This window comes from Aegilops tauschii, chromosome 1 (assembly GCF_002575655.3).
Source record: "Aegilops tauschii subsp. strangulata cultivar AL8/78 chromosome 1, Aet v6.0, whole genome shotgun sequence".
Lineage (NCBI taxonomy): Eukaryota > Viridiplantae > Streptophyta > Magnoliopsida > Poales > Poaceae > Aegilops > Aegilops tauschii.
In genome coordinates, this window is record NC_053035.3 from 300,555,433 (window position 1) to 300,571,206 (window position 15,774).

At 43.7% G+C, this 15,774-nt stretch overlaps 1 protein-coding gene and 1 non-coding gene across 2 annotated transcripts; one reads left to right on the forward strand and one right to left on the reverse strand.

Annotated features, from left to right (window-relative positions):
* The first annotated feature begins 324 nt into the window (after positions 1-324).
* On the forward strand, positions 325-1,802 carry LOC109765047 (protein CURVATURE THYLAKOID 1B, chloroplastic). The gene is made up of 6 exons (XM_020323834.4): positions 325-726; positions 796-902; positions 972-1,058; positions 1,159-1,221; positions 1,427-1,464; positions 1,568-1,802. The coding sequence occupies exons 1-6, from the start codon at positions 570-572 to the stop codon at positions 1,620-1,622; spliced, it is 507 nt and encodes a 168-aa protein (XP_020179423.1). The 5' UTR covers positions 325-569; the 3' UTR covers positions 1,623-1,802.
* Positions 1,803-15,353: 13,551 nt separating this feature from the next.
* Positions 15,354-15,461, reverse strand: LOC120972941 (small nucleolar RNA R71). The gene has a single exon (XR_005767074.1). It is a non-coding gene; the product is annotated as a small nucleolar RNA R71 (small nucleolar RNA).
* Between the last annotated feature and the right edge of the window lie 313 nt (positions 15,462-15,774).

Consider the following 15,774-nt stretch of genomic DNA (forward strand, 5'->3'; position numbering starts at 1 on the left):
TAAGAAAAAAAATCAGTCGTCAGGGCCTCGCTGAGGCCCCCCCCCCCATCCAACAACACGGTTTAAAGTACAGTACGGTATTAAGTACGTGGCTAATTTTGTAATGAACGATTATATGAACATTTTAAATTAATTAATATATGGTGCGGTTTTCAAAAAAACTTTTATAAAAATCCAACAATAAAGTTTCATAGATATGTCATCTGAAAGCCATCCGCCAAACCAGCTTAAGAAAAAAATCAGTCGTCAGGGCCTCGCTGAGCCCCCCCCCCAACATCGGGCGTCTTCGGACGATAAACACCAGAAACTCCCGATACCGCAAACGGAAACATCCAGGCCATACAGAGCCCACCCCAAACCCCATCTTATCGTTCTTCCGCGCGCAATCGTGTGGCGCCCATCCCACGCATCCCCACTTTATCTTTGCGCGCCCAAACCCGGCCGCTCCCTAACCTCCCGCAGGACGCCGTCCCACCGACCTCGAGGCCGTTATTAGCCTCGGACGAACGCGCTTAACGAGCAAGTGGTGGTGGAGGTGAGGCGTACACTGACCGAAGGCATCGATCTCCATGGCCCCGACCGTCGCCTCCCCAGCCACGGGCGCCGTCGCCTCGCCCATCGCGAGCGACCTCGGGAAGGCCGCGCGCTCCGTCGGGCTCGGGCTCCCCGCGCTGCCGCCGCTGCCCGGCCTCGCGTCCCACGGCCAGCCCCGCGTCGCGTCCTTCTGTGAGTGTGGCTCTGAGAACTTGCGCGTGCAGCGGCATGGGACGTGGATCTAAGAAGAGTTGTTTTCAGGCAAAAGGCTAGCGAGGAACGTGGTGTCAATGGCCGCCGGTGAGCCGGCGGCGCCGCTGGCCGACAACGCCGAGCTTACCGAGTTCTTCAACGGCTTGAAACAAGAGGTACGTACGTGGCACGTTGGAGTTCATTAGTTGTGGCGCGAGTGACTGACACCTCGTCACGGCGTGCAGTGGGACAGGGTGGAGGACAAGTACGCGGTGACCACGCTTGCCGTCGCCGCCACCCTCGGCATGTGGAGCGCCGGCGGAGTAGTATCGGTACTGAAGACGCTTACCTCAACTGTTTGTGGAACAAGTTGTTTAAAAAATCACTGAGTTGATGGGGTAGCTGAAGGTGACTTTGGTGTTAACCTTGCAGGCAATCGACAGGCTCCCCGTGGTTCCAGGTCTCATGGAGGTCGTTGGCATTGGCTACAGCGGGGTAAGAAAGATCCACAGCTCAACAGAACCTCGATACCGTGATAACGTTTGCTATTCGCAAAATGCAATGTGCCTAAGATTGATTTTACTGGTCAATCTGGTCATTAATTTGATCATGCTGTACAAGTCTGCCATTCTTCCATCGCTGCCAATTTTCTAAGAGTTTCCCATTTTGATCCGTTCTTCTGAATTTCTAATACATGCAGTGGTTTGCGTACAAGAACCTGCTATTCAAGCCCGACAGGTATTGAAACACAGCCTTTGTACCGAACCTGCAAAATGCTCCTATAAGATTCTTTAGATAAGGAGGGCTCCAGGCGCTCAAAGAATTTCAATGGATTTTGCAGGAAAGCGTTCTTCGCCAAGGTCAGGAACATTTACGAGGATATAATCAGCGGCTAGACGATGAAGCACTTGAAGAGGCGCATCCCAATTGAGAGAAGCACAAAGTACTCAAAACGGAGACGTGCAATTACTGTATATCTGTACTGTATATTTGAGCATAGCATCTAATATAATCCTTACTCAATGTATATCTAAATAAGTTGGACATATTGACGCAAAAAACTTTTGATGTGTTTAGCCACCTTCTCCCAGAATTTTCAAAAGGTAATTTTGCCCTTGCCATTAATTGGTTGCATATAAAATTAATAGCATGGTCCGTTCCGAAAGATGATTGTTCCGTAATTGTCGGTCGGGCATAGGGATCTATTGCCGCCAACGCACCCTGCTCCCTGATCTATGTCTACGGTGTGAGGCGTTCCTGTTGATCACGCCATGCACCTCTCTTTCACCCGTTCAAATTCAATCCACAAACGTCTTTCGTGTACACTAGCTAGGGCACATGATCATACAACACCGACTCTTCCCTAGGGTTTTTGTGAGGGGTAGCAGAGCAGGGGATGCATCGAGGATGTCAAAGGCATCATGAAGGGGCTCATGTTATCAGCTAAGGAGAGGAGGGGAGTGAAGGTAGGGACAACATGCACGGGAAAGAAGATGATGTGGGGGATCCCGACGCCCAGGCAGCGGGCAAACTTTTCTCAGATCGGCCAACGCATGCTTCGGTGGTAGGGAAAACACTATATGGTGCCCGATCAAGGGGTGGGGATGAAAGGAGCTTGTAGATAATACCTTTTTATACACTTTCCGACAGGAGTTGGGGTGAAGGAGCGCACTGGAAGAAGGGCCATGGGGGTTTGATAAGGAGCTTTTGGTAATGGGGAAATTTGACGCAGATAAAACAGTTGAGGAGTATGACTTCAATATAATTCCGATGTGGATTAGGGTCTTCGGTCTGCCTCTCGGATCCATGAACATGCCCACGGGTGAGCTCATTGCGAAAAATTTCGATGAGTTGGTGGGTGCGGATGTTTGACCATATGGTACATTGATAGATAAAGTATATGAGGATGTAGGTGAAATTAGATGTTAATTAATGGTTGGTGAGGAGATACATGTGGGCTAGGGAGAATAACAAGGACATGGGCAAGCAGGCAACTGTAGAGGATGAAAGCAAGAAGAAGAAATTTTTCTGGTGTCGTTTCGAGTACGAACATTAGTGGACTTCTGCTACGCTTGTGGAGTTATTGGTCATGGGGAGAAAGAATGCATCATGAAACCAAAGAAGGGAGAAACACCTCAGGGGTATCTTCGGTATGGGCCATGTATTAGGCTGAGGGGGGTGATGAAGATCGAGAAGTTGATGAGTGATGGTAGGGATAGCAACAATAGGGGTAGCTTCGGTGTTGGTAGGGGTGGGGAGGAGCCTATGGTCGTAGTGTTCGTAGGGCAACAGTATGGGTAGTAGAGGAGGGAGATCTGGCAGTGTGATGCGTCATCATGGCATAAAGATGGTACTAATACTATGAACAGTTGTAGCAGTAGTGGGGGGGAGATAAGAAGATTACTAGCCAAATGAAACCAAACGAAGGGAGCACAAGAGTGAGAAGATGGGACAACAAAATATTTAATTTTCTGGAAGGAGAGGACTAAGTGTATAGTGACTAGGAAGTGAGAGGAGCAAATGAATTAGAACACGATGGGCTTAGCAGTTTTGGACAAGGGTGCAAATGATATGCAGAATAAATAGATAGTGGCTGACAAGGTGGTAGCGAATGTAGTACAACAAATGAAAAACCTAGAGTGAATGATCTGAGTTGAAGCAAGAAGGGTGATGGGCAGAACAAAGGAAAGAAATTCAAGAGAGTTAATAGAGAGGAGAACGCCGAAAACATGACATGTCAAATATTGCAGGTAGTAAGAGGAGATGCAATGAGATGGAGATTGATGACCAAAATGTCATGAAGAAGGGTAGGGTCAAGGAGATAGTAGCGAACGAAGAGGACGCTGAGAACAACACAAACAAAAGTGAGTATGTAGGAATGCTCTGCAGGGCAGCAAAGAAAGTAATAGCTTGAAAGTGTTAGGGACTCCGGAACATCCCAACTATCCGCAGCCTTCTAGATCTCGAAAGGTAGGAGTATCCCGATGTTTATGTTCTTGTTGGAGACTAAATTGTTTGGGAAGTGGTTGGAGAGGTCTACGTGGAGGTACGGGCTCGCTAACATGAGTATGTGGAACCCGAAGGGGCGCCATAGGGTGTGGCAATGTTTTGGCGATGTGGCATTGATATGTTGTTGCAGTCATTTGGGAGGAGTTACGTGGATGTGGATGTCATAGAGTAGGATGGTGGAGTTTGGATTGTGACGGAAGTCTATGGAGAGTATGAATTGGAGAGAAAGAAGGGAACATGGAGAATGGTTCAGAGGCTAAACAATAACACCAAGATGGCAAACCATGGTTGTGCCTAGACTTTAATGAGATCCTAACCAGCGAGGAGAAAGTAGGCGGGGTGGCTCGACCCCACCAATGCATGGACCAATTCAGGAATACTCTAAATTTCTGTGAACTCGTGAATATTGGCTTTGAAGGGGATACCTTTTGTGGCACCCCAGCTCAAAGAAACTGGAACACCCCGTATTCCATCCCAGGGATCAAGTCTTCTGGAATACGACACTGCTTGGCATAGAACATAACAACTCTTTATTACAATAATATGGGTACAAGGGTTCTGATTACAAGGTTACAGGGGCACGACAACACTACGCCTGCTAAGGTAGTCCTATGCTAGCAGCGGAACAACTCGTAGTAGTAGAATAAATTCTAGCAGCAGAACAGTGACGACGGTGATGGACTCCACTGCAAAGGCACACTGACTGGGACACATCCTAGCTCGCAGACTCGAGATCCTCGACAAGCAATCAATCACGGCCTCACCTGCAATCTGGCATGACACGCCAGGTGAGTACTTTGAATGTACTCGCAAGCTCACAACAACCAAATGTTGGGAAACGTTGCATGGAAAACAAAAAAATTCTATGCACACGCAATGATCTATCCATGGAGATGCATAGAAACGAGGGGGAGAGTGTGTCTACATACCCTCGCAGACCGTAAGCGGAAGCGTTTCTCAACGCGGTTGATGTAGTCAAAATTCTTCGCGCTTCAACCGATCAAGTACCGAACGCACGATACCTCCGCGTTCTGCACACGTTTAGCTCGGTGACGTCCCTATCCTTCTTGATCCAGCAAGACGTCGAGGTAGTAGATGAGTTCCGTCAACGACGGCGTGGTGACGGTGATGGTGAAGTGGTCCTCGCAGGGCTTCGCATAAGCACTACGAAAATATGACCGAGGGTGTAAACGGTGGAGGGGGCGCCGCACACGGCTAGGCAATTGTCTGGGGTGTTCTAGGGGCGCCCCCCCACATATATATAGGTGGGAGGGGGAAGGGAGCATCCAGGAGGGCGCCCCAAGTAGGCCAAATCCTAATTGGGGTGCTTTCCCAAGTGGCGCCCCCTTTCCTTGATTAATTGCCGGAGAAGAAAGGAAAGGGGGGAGGAGAGAAGGAAGGGGAGGCCAAATCCTCCCCCCTTTCCTTCCCCACTTGGCCGGCTGCCATCGGGGGCTCGCCAGACCCTTGTGGGCTGGTGTGCTCCCCTCTTGTGGCCCAATAGGCCCGATATACTCCCGGGCGTGACCGGTACCCCCTCCGGTACTCCGATGACTATCTGGTTTTCTCCGAAAAACACTTCCGGTGTCCGAATATCATTGTCCTATATATCAATCTTTACCTCTAGACCATTTCAAGACTCCTCGTCATGTTCGTGATCTCATCCGGTACTCCGAACAACATTCGGTCACCAAATCACATAACTCATATAATACAATATCGTCATCGAACGTTAAGCGTGCGGACCCTACGAGTTCGAGAACTATGTAGACATGACCGAGACACCTCTCCAATCAATAACCAATAGCGGAACCTGGATGCCCATATTGGCTCCTACATATTCTACGATGATTTTTATTGGTCGAACCGTTATGACAACATACGTTATTCCCTTTGTCTGTCGGTATGTTACTTGCCCGAGATTCGATCGTCGGTATCTACATACCTAGTTCAATCTCGTTACCGGCAAGTCTCTTTACTCGTTCCATAATACATCACCTCGTTACTAACTCCTTAGTCATTTGCTTGCAAGCTTATGATGTGTATTACTGAGAGGGCCCAGAGAACCTCTCCGATACTCAGAGTGACAAATCCTAATCTTGATCTATGCCAGCTCAACAGACACCTCCGGAGATACCTGTACAACATCTTTATAATCACCTAGTTATGTTGTGACGTTTGATAGCACAGAAGGCATTCCTCCGGTATCCGGGAGTTGCATAATCTCATAGTCGAAGGAATATGTATTTGACATGAAGAAAGCAATAGCAATAAAACTGAACGATCATTATGCTAAGCTAACGGATGGGTCTTGTCCATCACATCATTCTCCTAATGATGTGATCCCGTTATCAAATGACAACTCATGTCCATGGTTAGGAAACCTTAACCATCTTTGATCAACGAGCTAGTCTAGTAGAGGCTTACTAGGGACACTATGTTTGTTTATGCATTCACACATGTATTAAGATTTCCGATCAATACAATTCTAGCATGAATAATAAACCTTTATCATGAATAAGGAAATATAAAATAATAACTTTATTATTGCCTCTAGGGCATATTTCCTTCACCAAAAGCATCAAGGCAGGACAATAACGTAGCATTACAGTGTTAAGTTATGAATAACTAATATGGAGGTGGAAGTAAATAATGATCATGACATGGTAAACTTGAAGTAATGGTAAGTCCTCGTTTAAGGTCACATGGACCATTTCACTCTTGACTATCGAGACAATCAATATATCCTCATGATCACCGCGTGATCTCATAATCATCCAATGATCATCCCAAGACTATCACCGGCATCCTGCCAAACTATTACTCACTCAAATATAAATATAAGTTATTTCGTCATCATAAGTGTTGATCGAATAGTGTGACCTAGTACGAATTGTGTCCATGACCGAGGACACGACTATTCGAATAGATTGTACACTCTATAGAGGTCGCGCATTTTCCCCACACTATGGAGCTCCTGGCCTCATATTTTAGTACATATTCCCATTCAGGTGGACCAGTGTTGCTCCAACAAAACGATCTATTGCGTGACACTCTTACAGCCACTCTGACATACCCCTTTTTGGGTCATGTCATGGGTGTCCCTGATGTCACCACGTGACATCCGGCCACCGTCGTGGCTAAACAGTACTATCCCAAATGGGGACCTTGGATATCCATATAACTTGGGCTCACAAGGTTATAGCCACCTACGGGCTAGGGTAGCACACACATATAACCTTCCCTCGTTGGAGGTACCAGTAAGAGAATAGATCAAGTTAGGGCCTCCCCATCCAGGCAAATGTGGCTGCACTGGTGAGCTCGATTTGGTGGCACTTGATCAACGGAATGACGGAATTTATCCCCAAGATATATCTCTGTCATGATTGTTACTCCAACATCATATATCAACCTGTGATCCAAGTCATAGCAATATGCAACTAATAATCCAAGAATAATATAACCATATCATTTCTACTAACTCCATAAGCAATAATATCAAGTATCCTCATGTTCATAATAAAAGTGCAACTATTGATCCTTATAATCCAAAGTGATCATGGCATTATCTAACTAACAATCCAATAAATAACATCACCATGCCATTCCTACTACTCCACAACTTCAATAATAAATATTCCCAAGGTGTCTCATGATCATAATGAAATCATAGTAAATGATCCTACAAATCCAAAGGTAACATGGCAATATCCAAGTTGTAAACTACTAGTCATATCCAATCCAATTATGAATATGGCAGTAGAAAATCCAATAATACTCCAATAATTGCCATGAATAAGTCATTATCAAACAATTCAAATTAAATCAAGTTTTATTATATTAAACCATGGCATTCCATTGCAATCAGGCAATTGGAGGGTGTGTCTTGCTTTGTTCCAAGAGAGTGAGGAGAATACTCCTGGTCTTCACGCACAATCAAATCACTCTGGAAAACATTATTACCAAGCAAAATAAATACCACATAAAGCAATTTCTTCTATCCAAAAACTCTAGATAGAAGAGAAAAATGTGAACTTCTACCATAAAATAAAGGAGCTCAAAACAAAAATACTGCAAAAAGAATCAGCTCATTTGGACTTATAGATTAGGAGATATAGCTGGTCAAACTGGATAAAAATGAATTAAACAGATTTTCTGGAATTTCCTGGAGATGCCGACGTCGAAGGGGTCAAGCTAGAATATTCTTTCACTTCAAAACGTTTCAGCGCAGCCAGGGTCACTGACCAGTGGGCCCCTTTGGTCAGATTTAAAGGGAGAGAGAGAGAGAGAGGCAGGGCGGCGAGCTCACCAGCGACGATCGGTCGCGAGGAGGTCAGAGGCGGTGGGAATGGAACAAGCGCTCAACGGTGAGTAGCCCAATACCCGTGGCTCGTCGGGAGGAGGCCGAAAAGCGTCGAGCTCTTCGTCTCCAGCGGTGGCGGGCTATGGTGGTCTTCGGGATTGTCGATTCCGGCTCGAATTTGATCGGAGGCATTGATACGTCTCCGTCGTATATATAATTTTTTATTGTTCCATGCAAATATTCTACAACTTTTACATACTTTTGGCAACAATTTATATGATTTTCTTGGACTAACATATTGATCCAGTGCCCAGTGCTAGTTCCTGTTTGTCGCATGTTTTTGTTTCACAGTAAATCCATATCAAATGGAGTCCAAACGGGATAAAAACTTACGGAGATTTTTTTGGAATATATGTGATTTTTGGGAAAAAGAATCAACGTGAGACGATGCTCAAGGGGCCCACAAGGGTGAAGGGCGCGCACCAGGGGGTCAGGCGGGCCCCCTGACCTTGTGGCCACCTCGTAAGGCGGTTGGCGCCCTTCTTTCGCCGCAAGAAAGCTAATATCTGGATAAAAATTGTGTTAAAATTTCAGCCCAATCGGAGTTACGGATCTCTGGGAATTTAAGAAACGGTGAAAGTCCAGAATCTGGGAGCGCAGAAACAGAAGGAAACAAAGAGAGAACCAATCTCGGAGGGGCTGCCGCCCCTCCACCGCCATGGAAGCCAAGGACCAGAGGGGAAACCCTTCTCCCATCTAGAGGGAAGGTCAAGGAAGAAGAAGGAGAAGGGGGGCTCTCTCCCCCTCTCTCCTGGTGGCGCCGGAACAACGCCGGGGCCATCGTCATGACCGCGATCTACACCAACAACTTCACCACTGTCATCACCAACTCTCTCCCCCTCTATGCAGCGGTGTAACACCTCTTCTCCCCGCTGTAATCTCTACTTAAACATGGTGCTCAACGCTATATATTATTTCCCAATGATGTATGGCTATCCTATGATGTTTGAGTAGATCCATTTTGTCCTATGGGTTCATTGATGATCGTGATTGGTTTGAGTTGCATGTTTTATTATTGGTGCTGTCCTATGGTGCTCTCCGTGTCGCGCAAGCGTGAGGGATCCCCCCTGTAGGGTTGCGTGAGTGATAGAAACACAAACACGGATAAGTTGGTCTTGGCGTATGGGAATAAAGAGGACTTGATACTTTAATGCTATTGTTGGGTTTTACCTTAATGATCTTTAGTAGTTGTTGATCCTTGCTAGAGTTCCAATCATAAGTGCATATGATCCAAGAAGAGAAAGTATGTTAGCTTATGCCTCTTCCTCATATAAAATTGCAATAATTATTACCGGTCTAGTTATCGGTTGCCTTGGGACAATAACTTTCTTGTGACAAAAAGCTCCCTACTAGAACTAACTTAGTTGTATCTTTATCTAAACAACCCCTAGTTTTTATTTACGTTCTCTTTATTATCTTGCAAACGTATCCTATCACACCTACAAAGTACTTCTAGTTTCATACTTGTTTTAGGTAAAGCGAACATTAAGCGTGCGTAGAGTTGTATCGGTGGTCGATAGAACTTGAGGGAATATTTGTTCTACCTTTAGCTCCTCGTTGGGTTCGACACTCTTACTTATCGAAAGAGGCTAAAATTGATCCCCTATACTTGTGGGTTATCAAGACCTTTTTCTGGCGCCGTTGCCGGGGAGCAATAGTGTGGGGTGAATATTCTTGTGTGTGATTGTTTGCTTTATCACTAAGTAGATTTTATTTGCTGTTCTAAGTTGTTCTCTATCTTTAGTTATGGATATGGAACACGAAATACCAAAAAAATTAGGTGTACTTGCTACTCATGGAGATGGGGAACCTCCTAAAACCCTCGATGCTTGTTATGTGAAAGATATTATGCACTACTTTGATAATCCTGAGAAAACTCCATTCAACTATATAATGGGAGTAACGTTGGATCAACGTGAATACTTTAGGGATTATCGCTTGACTCGAAAAGGGAAACTATTATGGGATCAAATTTATATGTTGCGTTGGTATGCTCGGCAAATATGCTTGAGATATGATTATACTTGTTGCTCTAGGATGAAGGCTCCACACCTTCCCTTTTCATGCAAATTTAATGATGATAAAACCTTGGCTTCTTATGCTAATGGTATATATGATTACTATGACGTGTAACAAATAGAATAATTCGTTGCTTTTATGGGTGCTTATGAAATTGAATCTTTGTTTAAAGAGTGTGAAAATCTTTATGATGTTGTTTACAAACCTGAAAATTTGGCTATACTCAAATATTGCTATGAGAATTATGAATACAATGCCGATATTGATGCGTTCATTGAGAAAGTCTCCGCTGTCCAAGAAGAGGCTAAAATTTTGCAGGAATCTATGGGAGAAAAAATTGATGACACTGTGAGCTCATTAGATGAAAAAGATGACGAGGAGAGCGAAGAACAAAAGGAGGAAGAGCAGATTAGCTACCCGTGCCCACCTTCTAATGAGAGTAACTCTTCAACTCATACATTGTTTAATTTCCCTTCGTGCCTACCGAAGGATGATTGCTATGATCCCTTTGATTCATTTGAAATATCCCTTTTTGATGAACTTGATAATTGCTATGCTTGTGACCAATATGCCAATATGAATTATGCTTATGGAGATGAACTTGCTATAGTTCCTTATGTTAAGAATGAAATTGTTGCTATTGCGCCCACACATGATAGTCCTATTATCTTTTTGAATTCTCCCAACTACACTATATCGGAGAAGTTTGCGCTTGTTAAGGACTATATTGATGGGTTGCGTTCTACTATTGCACATGATGATTTTGATGAATATAACATGCATGTGCTTGCTGCTCCTACTTGCAATTATTATGAGAGAGGAACTACATCTCCGCCTCTCTATGTTTCCAATACAATAAAATTGCAAGAAACTGTTTATACTATGCATTGGCCTTTACTTTGTGTGCTTGCATTGTTCTTTTATGACATGCTGATGCATAGGAAGAGAGTTAGACTTCGTTGTTGCATGATATATATTACTTTCTGCTCACTATTAAATTACAAATCATTGTTAATTAAAATTGTCTTTGATATACCTTGGGATCCGGGTGGATCCATTACTTGAGCACTTTATGCCTAGCTTAATGGTTTTAAAGAAAGCGCTGCCAGGGAGACAACCCGGAAGTTTTAGAGAGTCATTTATTTCTGTTGAGTGCTTTTATAAAGTTAAAAAAAATAAAGTGGGGAACCTAAAACTTTTTCAAAAAGAAAAGTGAAAGTAAGAAAGACGAGCACCGTTGAAATGGGGGAGCTCCTTGAACTTTGTTCATGCCCATGGAAACTTTGCAAATCTTGAATTACAAAAACTTTTCAGCAAAAATAATTATCCCCTTGTATAAATCCGTTGTATTTTAAAAATAATGTGCCAATATTTGCCTTTAGGATGATTAGATTGCTTGTTTGGTTTGTGCAATGTAAAAACAGAAACTTTGGCTGTAGTGCGTGATTTTACATTTTTACTGGAAAGTCAAACGCTTCTGAAACTTTTTGCACAATACTTCTATACAATTTTTTTTATTTTTTCCTAATGTTTCAGAATGTTTGGAGTTACAGAAGTATGGTTGATGTTCAGATTACTACAGACTGTCCTGTTTAAGACAGATTCTGTTTTTGATGCATTGTTTTGCTTGTTTTGATGAAACTATCGATTGTATCGGTGGTATAAGCCATGGAAAAGTTTTATTACAGTAGCTACAATGCAAAAACAAAATATGAATGAGTTTGCAACGGTACTTAAAGTGGTGATTTGTTTTATTATACTAACGGATCTCACGAGGGTTTTGTTAAGTTTTGTGTGATTGAAGTTTTCAAGTTTTGGGTGAGATCACGATGGATGAAGGAATAAGGAGTGGCAAGAGCCTAAGCTTGGGGATGCCTGAGGAACCCCAAGGTAATTTTCACTGACTCCCAAGCAACTAAGCTTGGGGATGCCTTCTGGGGCATCCCCTCTTTCTTCCAACGATCATCGGTAATTTTACTTGGAGCTATATTTTTATTCGTCACATGATATGTGTAAATCTTGGAGCGTCATGTGATTTTTCTTTTTCTTTTAATAATTCACCATGCTGGTATGAGATAGTCCTTGGTTGATTTATAGAATGCTTCATGCACTTCACTTATATCTTTTGAGTATGGTTTTAAGAACACTTCATGTGCTTCACTTATATCATTTGAAGTTTGGATTGCCTGTTTCCCTACACATAGAAAGCTGCCATTTGTAGAATGCTATTTTGCTTCACTTATATTTGTTAGAGCGTGGGCATATCTTTTGTAGAAAGAACTAAACTCTCTTGCTTCACTTATATCTATTTAGAGAGTTGACAGGAATTGGTCATTCACATGGTTAGTCATAAAATCCTACATAAAACTTGTAGATCACTGAATATGATATGTTTGATTCCTTGCAATAGTTTTGCGATATAAAGATGGTGATATTAGAGTCATGCTAGTGGGTAATTGTGGATTGTAGAAATACTTGTGTTGAAGTTTGTGATTCCCGTAGCATGCACGTATGGTGAACCGTTATGTAACGAAGTCGGAGCATGATTTATTTATTGATTGTCTTCCTTATGAGTGGCGGTCGGGGATGAGCGATGGTCTTTTCGTACCAATCTATCCCCCTAGGAGCATGCACGTAGTACTTTGTTTCGATATCTAATAGACTTTTGCAATAAGTATGTGAGTTTTTTATGACTAATGTTGAGTCCATGGATTATACGCACTCTCACCCTTCCATCATTGCTAGCCTCTTCGGTACCGTGCAGTGCCCTTTCTCACCTCGAGAGTCGGTGCATCCAAACCCCGTGATATGATACGCTCTATCACACATAAGCCTCCTTATATCTTCCTCAGAACAGCCACCATACCTACCTATTATGGCATTTCCATAGCCATTTTGAGATATATTGCCATGCAACTTTGATAAGCACATTTCTTATATACAATTTGGGCACACAAATTCACCATTTATTGAGATATGTCTATCGTTTCTTGCTTAGGATTGTCGAATATTCAAATGATATTCACAAAAGAGGTTGTGACTAGTTGTTTGCTTATTTTGCAGAAAAGTGCGCCAAAGGCACTATAAACTACAAGATTCTACCTAGGAAGAACTGAGGAACAATACTAAGGGCTGGAACAAGAGAAAGAGTGACCCAAGTGTGACGAAGATTATATTTCCAGGGAGCTAACTAAAGAAGAAGAGGGATCATCTTGTGATAAAAGAAGAGAAGTAGGAGGGCCAAAATGCAAAAGGTGCAGATGAGAGCAGGGGACAAAATCCCTAGATCGCCTCCATTCCCCATCGGGCCTGGCACACATCTCTCTCCCTCATCCCTCCTTCTCCATCACCGGCCGCCGCCGCGGCCAGGCCTGCGTGGCGGCTCGCCATCCATCCACCAGCAACACCATCGCCTCCAGCCGCCACTCCACCCCGCACCACCAGCACCACCCCATCCATTCGAGCGCCACCACCAACACCCACGCTCCAGATCGAAGAAAGGAGCGGCGCGACCCACCAGACAGCACGTCTGGGTACCCGCGCCCCTGCTGTTGCTCTTCTATCTTCCCTCGCCTTGCTGCTGCTCCTCCACTTCTCAACTCAAACCTGCTGCTGCTTATTCTTCCCGCGTCCCCGCTGCTGCTCTTCTTGCGCCTCTGCTGCTTTCCTCTTCTTCTCTTAACCCTGCCGCTGCCCTTCTTCTTTCCTGAAACCTGCTGCTGCACTTTTCTCTGAACCTTAACTTGTTGCTGCCACTTCTTCTTCTCTGAACCCAACGCTGCTGCTGCTCCCTTCTTGCCCATGCCTCTGCTGCTGCCTCTCTTCTCCTACACCTTTTGCTGCTGCCATCTCTCTCTCTCTCTCTCTCTCTCTCTCTCTCTCTCTCTCTCTCTCTCTCTCTCTCTCTCTCTCTGAATATTCTGTAATTTGAGAAGTAAGAAGCTTTGTAATATTCAGATTCTATAAGTGTCTGTAATCTGCTATATGTTCAGTTCGTACTTGTCATGTGTTAATTAGTATTCTGCTACTGTATGTGTGAGATCCCTTATGTGTTTGTTCCTTACTGCAGAAATTTATTCAGTTGTCCATGTGTTAGCTCCAGTACATGTGCTATATAAATACATGTGTGTTTTGTGATGTAAACCATGTCAGCTAGCTCACTATAACAAATTCATGTTACTATTTATGATGTAAACCATGTCAGTTGTGTGATCATTCAATTTTCAGTCTATGTATTAGCTCTGTACCTGTAATATATGTTGTGACATGAAGCATTTTCATCCCTGTCCATTATCTTGTTTCTTCCCTCTGTCATATGCTTGTTAGATAAATATATGTGTTCATGTCCTGTTGTTTCCTTTTGTGTTAGCATTTTAATTTCTCAAGTAATAGGAAAACACCAAAAAGACAATATAGACAATCTGAACCTCCCCTTTGCTTATTTTGCATTTTCTTTGGCGGCGATCTTCAGGAATAACCTTGTTAGTTTAGGTTTTATTTTCCGCTTTCATCACCCAATATCGTGTTACCTAGCTTTAGCCGAATATAGTTGCTGTCGCCTAGTCCCCGTGGAGAACACGACACTCGCAGTTCGGGCGAAATATCCCGCTGTACTTACAATTGATCATTTTGGCGCCGTTGCCGGGGACTAGCGTCGAGCGATTATGTTGGCTATAGACTAGGTTTATTTTAGTTCCGTGTTTAATCCGTCGTGTATTTCATTTTCCGTGTTTCTTTTCTTTTATTTTCTTTTCCTTGCTGTTGCTTCGGCTTATTAGGATACTAACCTTCTAACTAGTGTTTACTGTTTATGAGTGTGCATAGGAAATCTGAACTATTTACAGGTTGATTGATAGTTACACTTGGTGGAGATATGGCGATGCTTCGTGATGTTTGGATGCCCAAAAGTCAGTGCTATATCACAGGACCGATTTGGCCAACTATTGAGGCAGAGAACTTCGAGCTGAAACCTAGTCTTATTGCTTTGGTTCAACAACAACAGTTTGGAGGACTGCCTACTGAGGATCCCTATGAGCACTTACACCGAGTCATGGAGTATTCAGGTACAGTCAAGTACCATGGAGTTCCTCAAGATGCTATCAAGTGAATGCTGTTCACATTCTCTCTCCGAGATGATGCTCGTGCTTGGTATCGATCCTTGCCATCAAGATCATTCAGTTGGAACAAGATATCACGAGCTTTCTTGGATAAATATTTCCCACTACACAAGCAGTCTACAATTCGAGATGAGATCTTCAGCTTCGTTCAGCGTGAAGGCGAGAGCTTGTATGATGCTTGGGAGAGATACAAAGCCATATTCAGGAGATGTCCTAATCATGGGCTTGAGAGGTGGTTAGAGCTGTAGATATTCTATGGAGGATTGACTCCGGACACTTGAGTTTACGTCGATATGGCAGCGGGTGGAGCTATTACAAACAAGACACTTGATGATGCTTTTTTGCTGATTGAGAGCATAGCTTTCGACCAACTTCAGTGGTACAATGAGAAGCCCACCTCTGATTCATTGGTTTGCTTGCAACAAATCACTACACCTCAGCCACCAATTGTTACACAAAAGCCTGAACCTGCCCTTTGCTTATTTTGCATTTTCTTTGGCGGCGATCTTCAGGAATAACCTTGTTAGTTTAGGTTTTATT

What these genes read in the sequence shown, in the direction of transcription:
- LOC109765047 (XM_020323834.4), top strand. Translation starts at nt 570, where the DNA reads ATGGCCCCGACCGTCGCCTCCCCAGCCACGGGCGCCGTCGCCTCGCCC. An exon ending in GCGCCGGCGGAGTAGTATCG is followed by an intron (nt 1,059 to 1,158) that starts GTACTGAAGACG and finishes TTAACCTTGCAG; the next exon opens with GCAATCGACAGGCTCCCCGT. An exon ending in TTGGCATTGGCTACAGCGGG is followed by an intron (nt 1,222 to 1,426) that starts GTAAGAAAGATC and finishes TAATACATGCAG; the next exon opens with TGGTTTGCGTACAAGAACCT.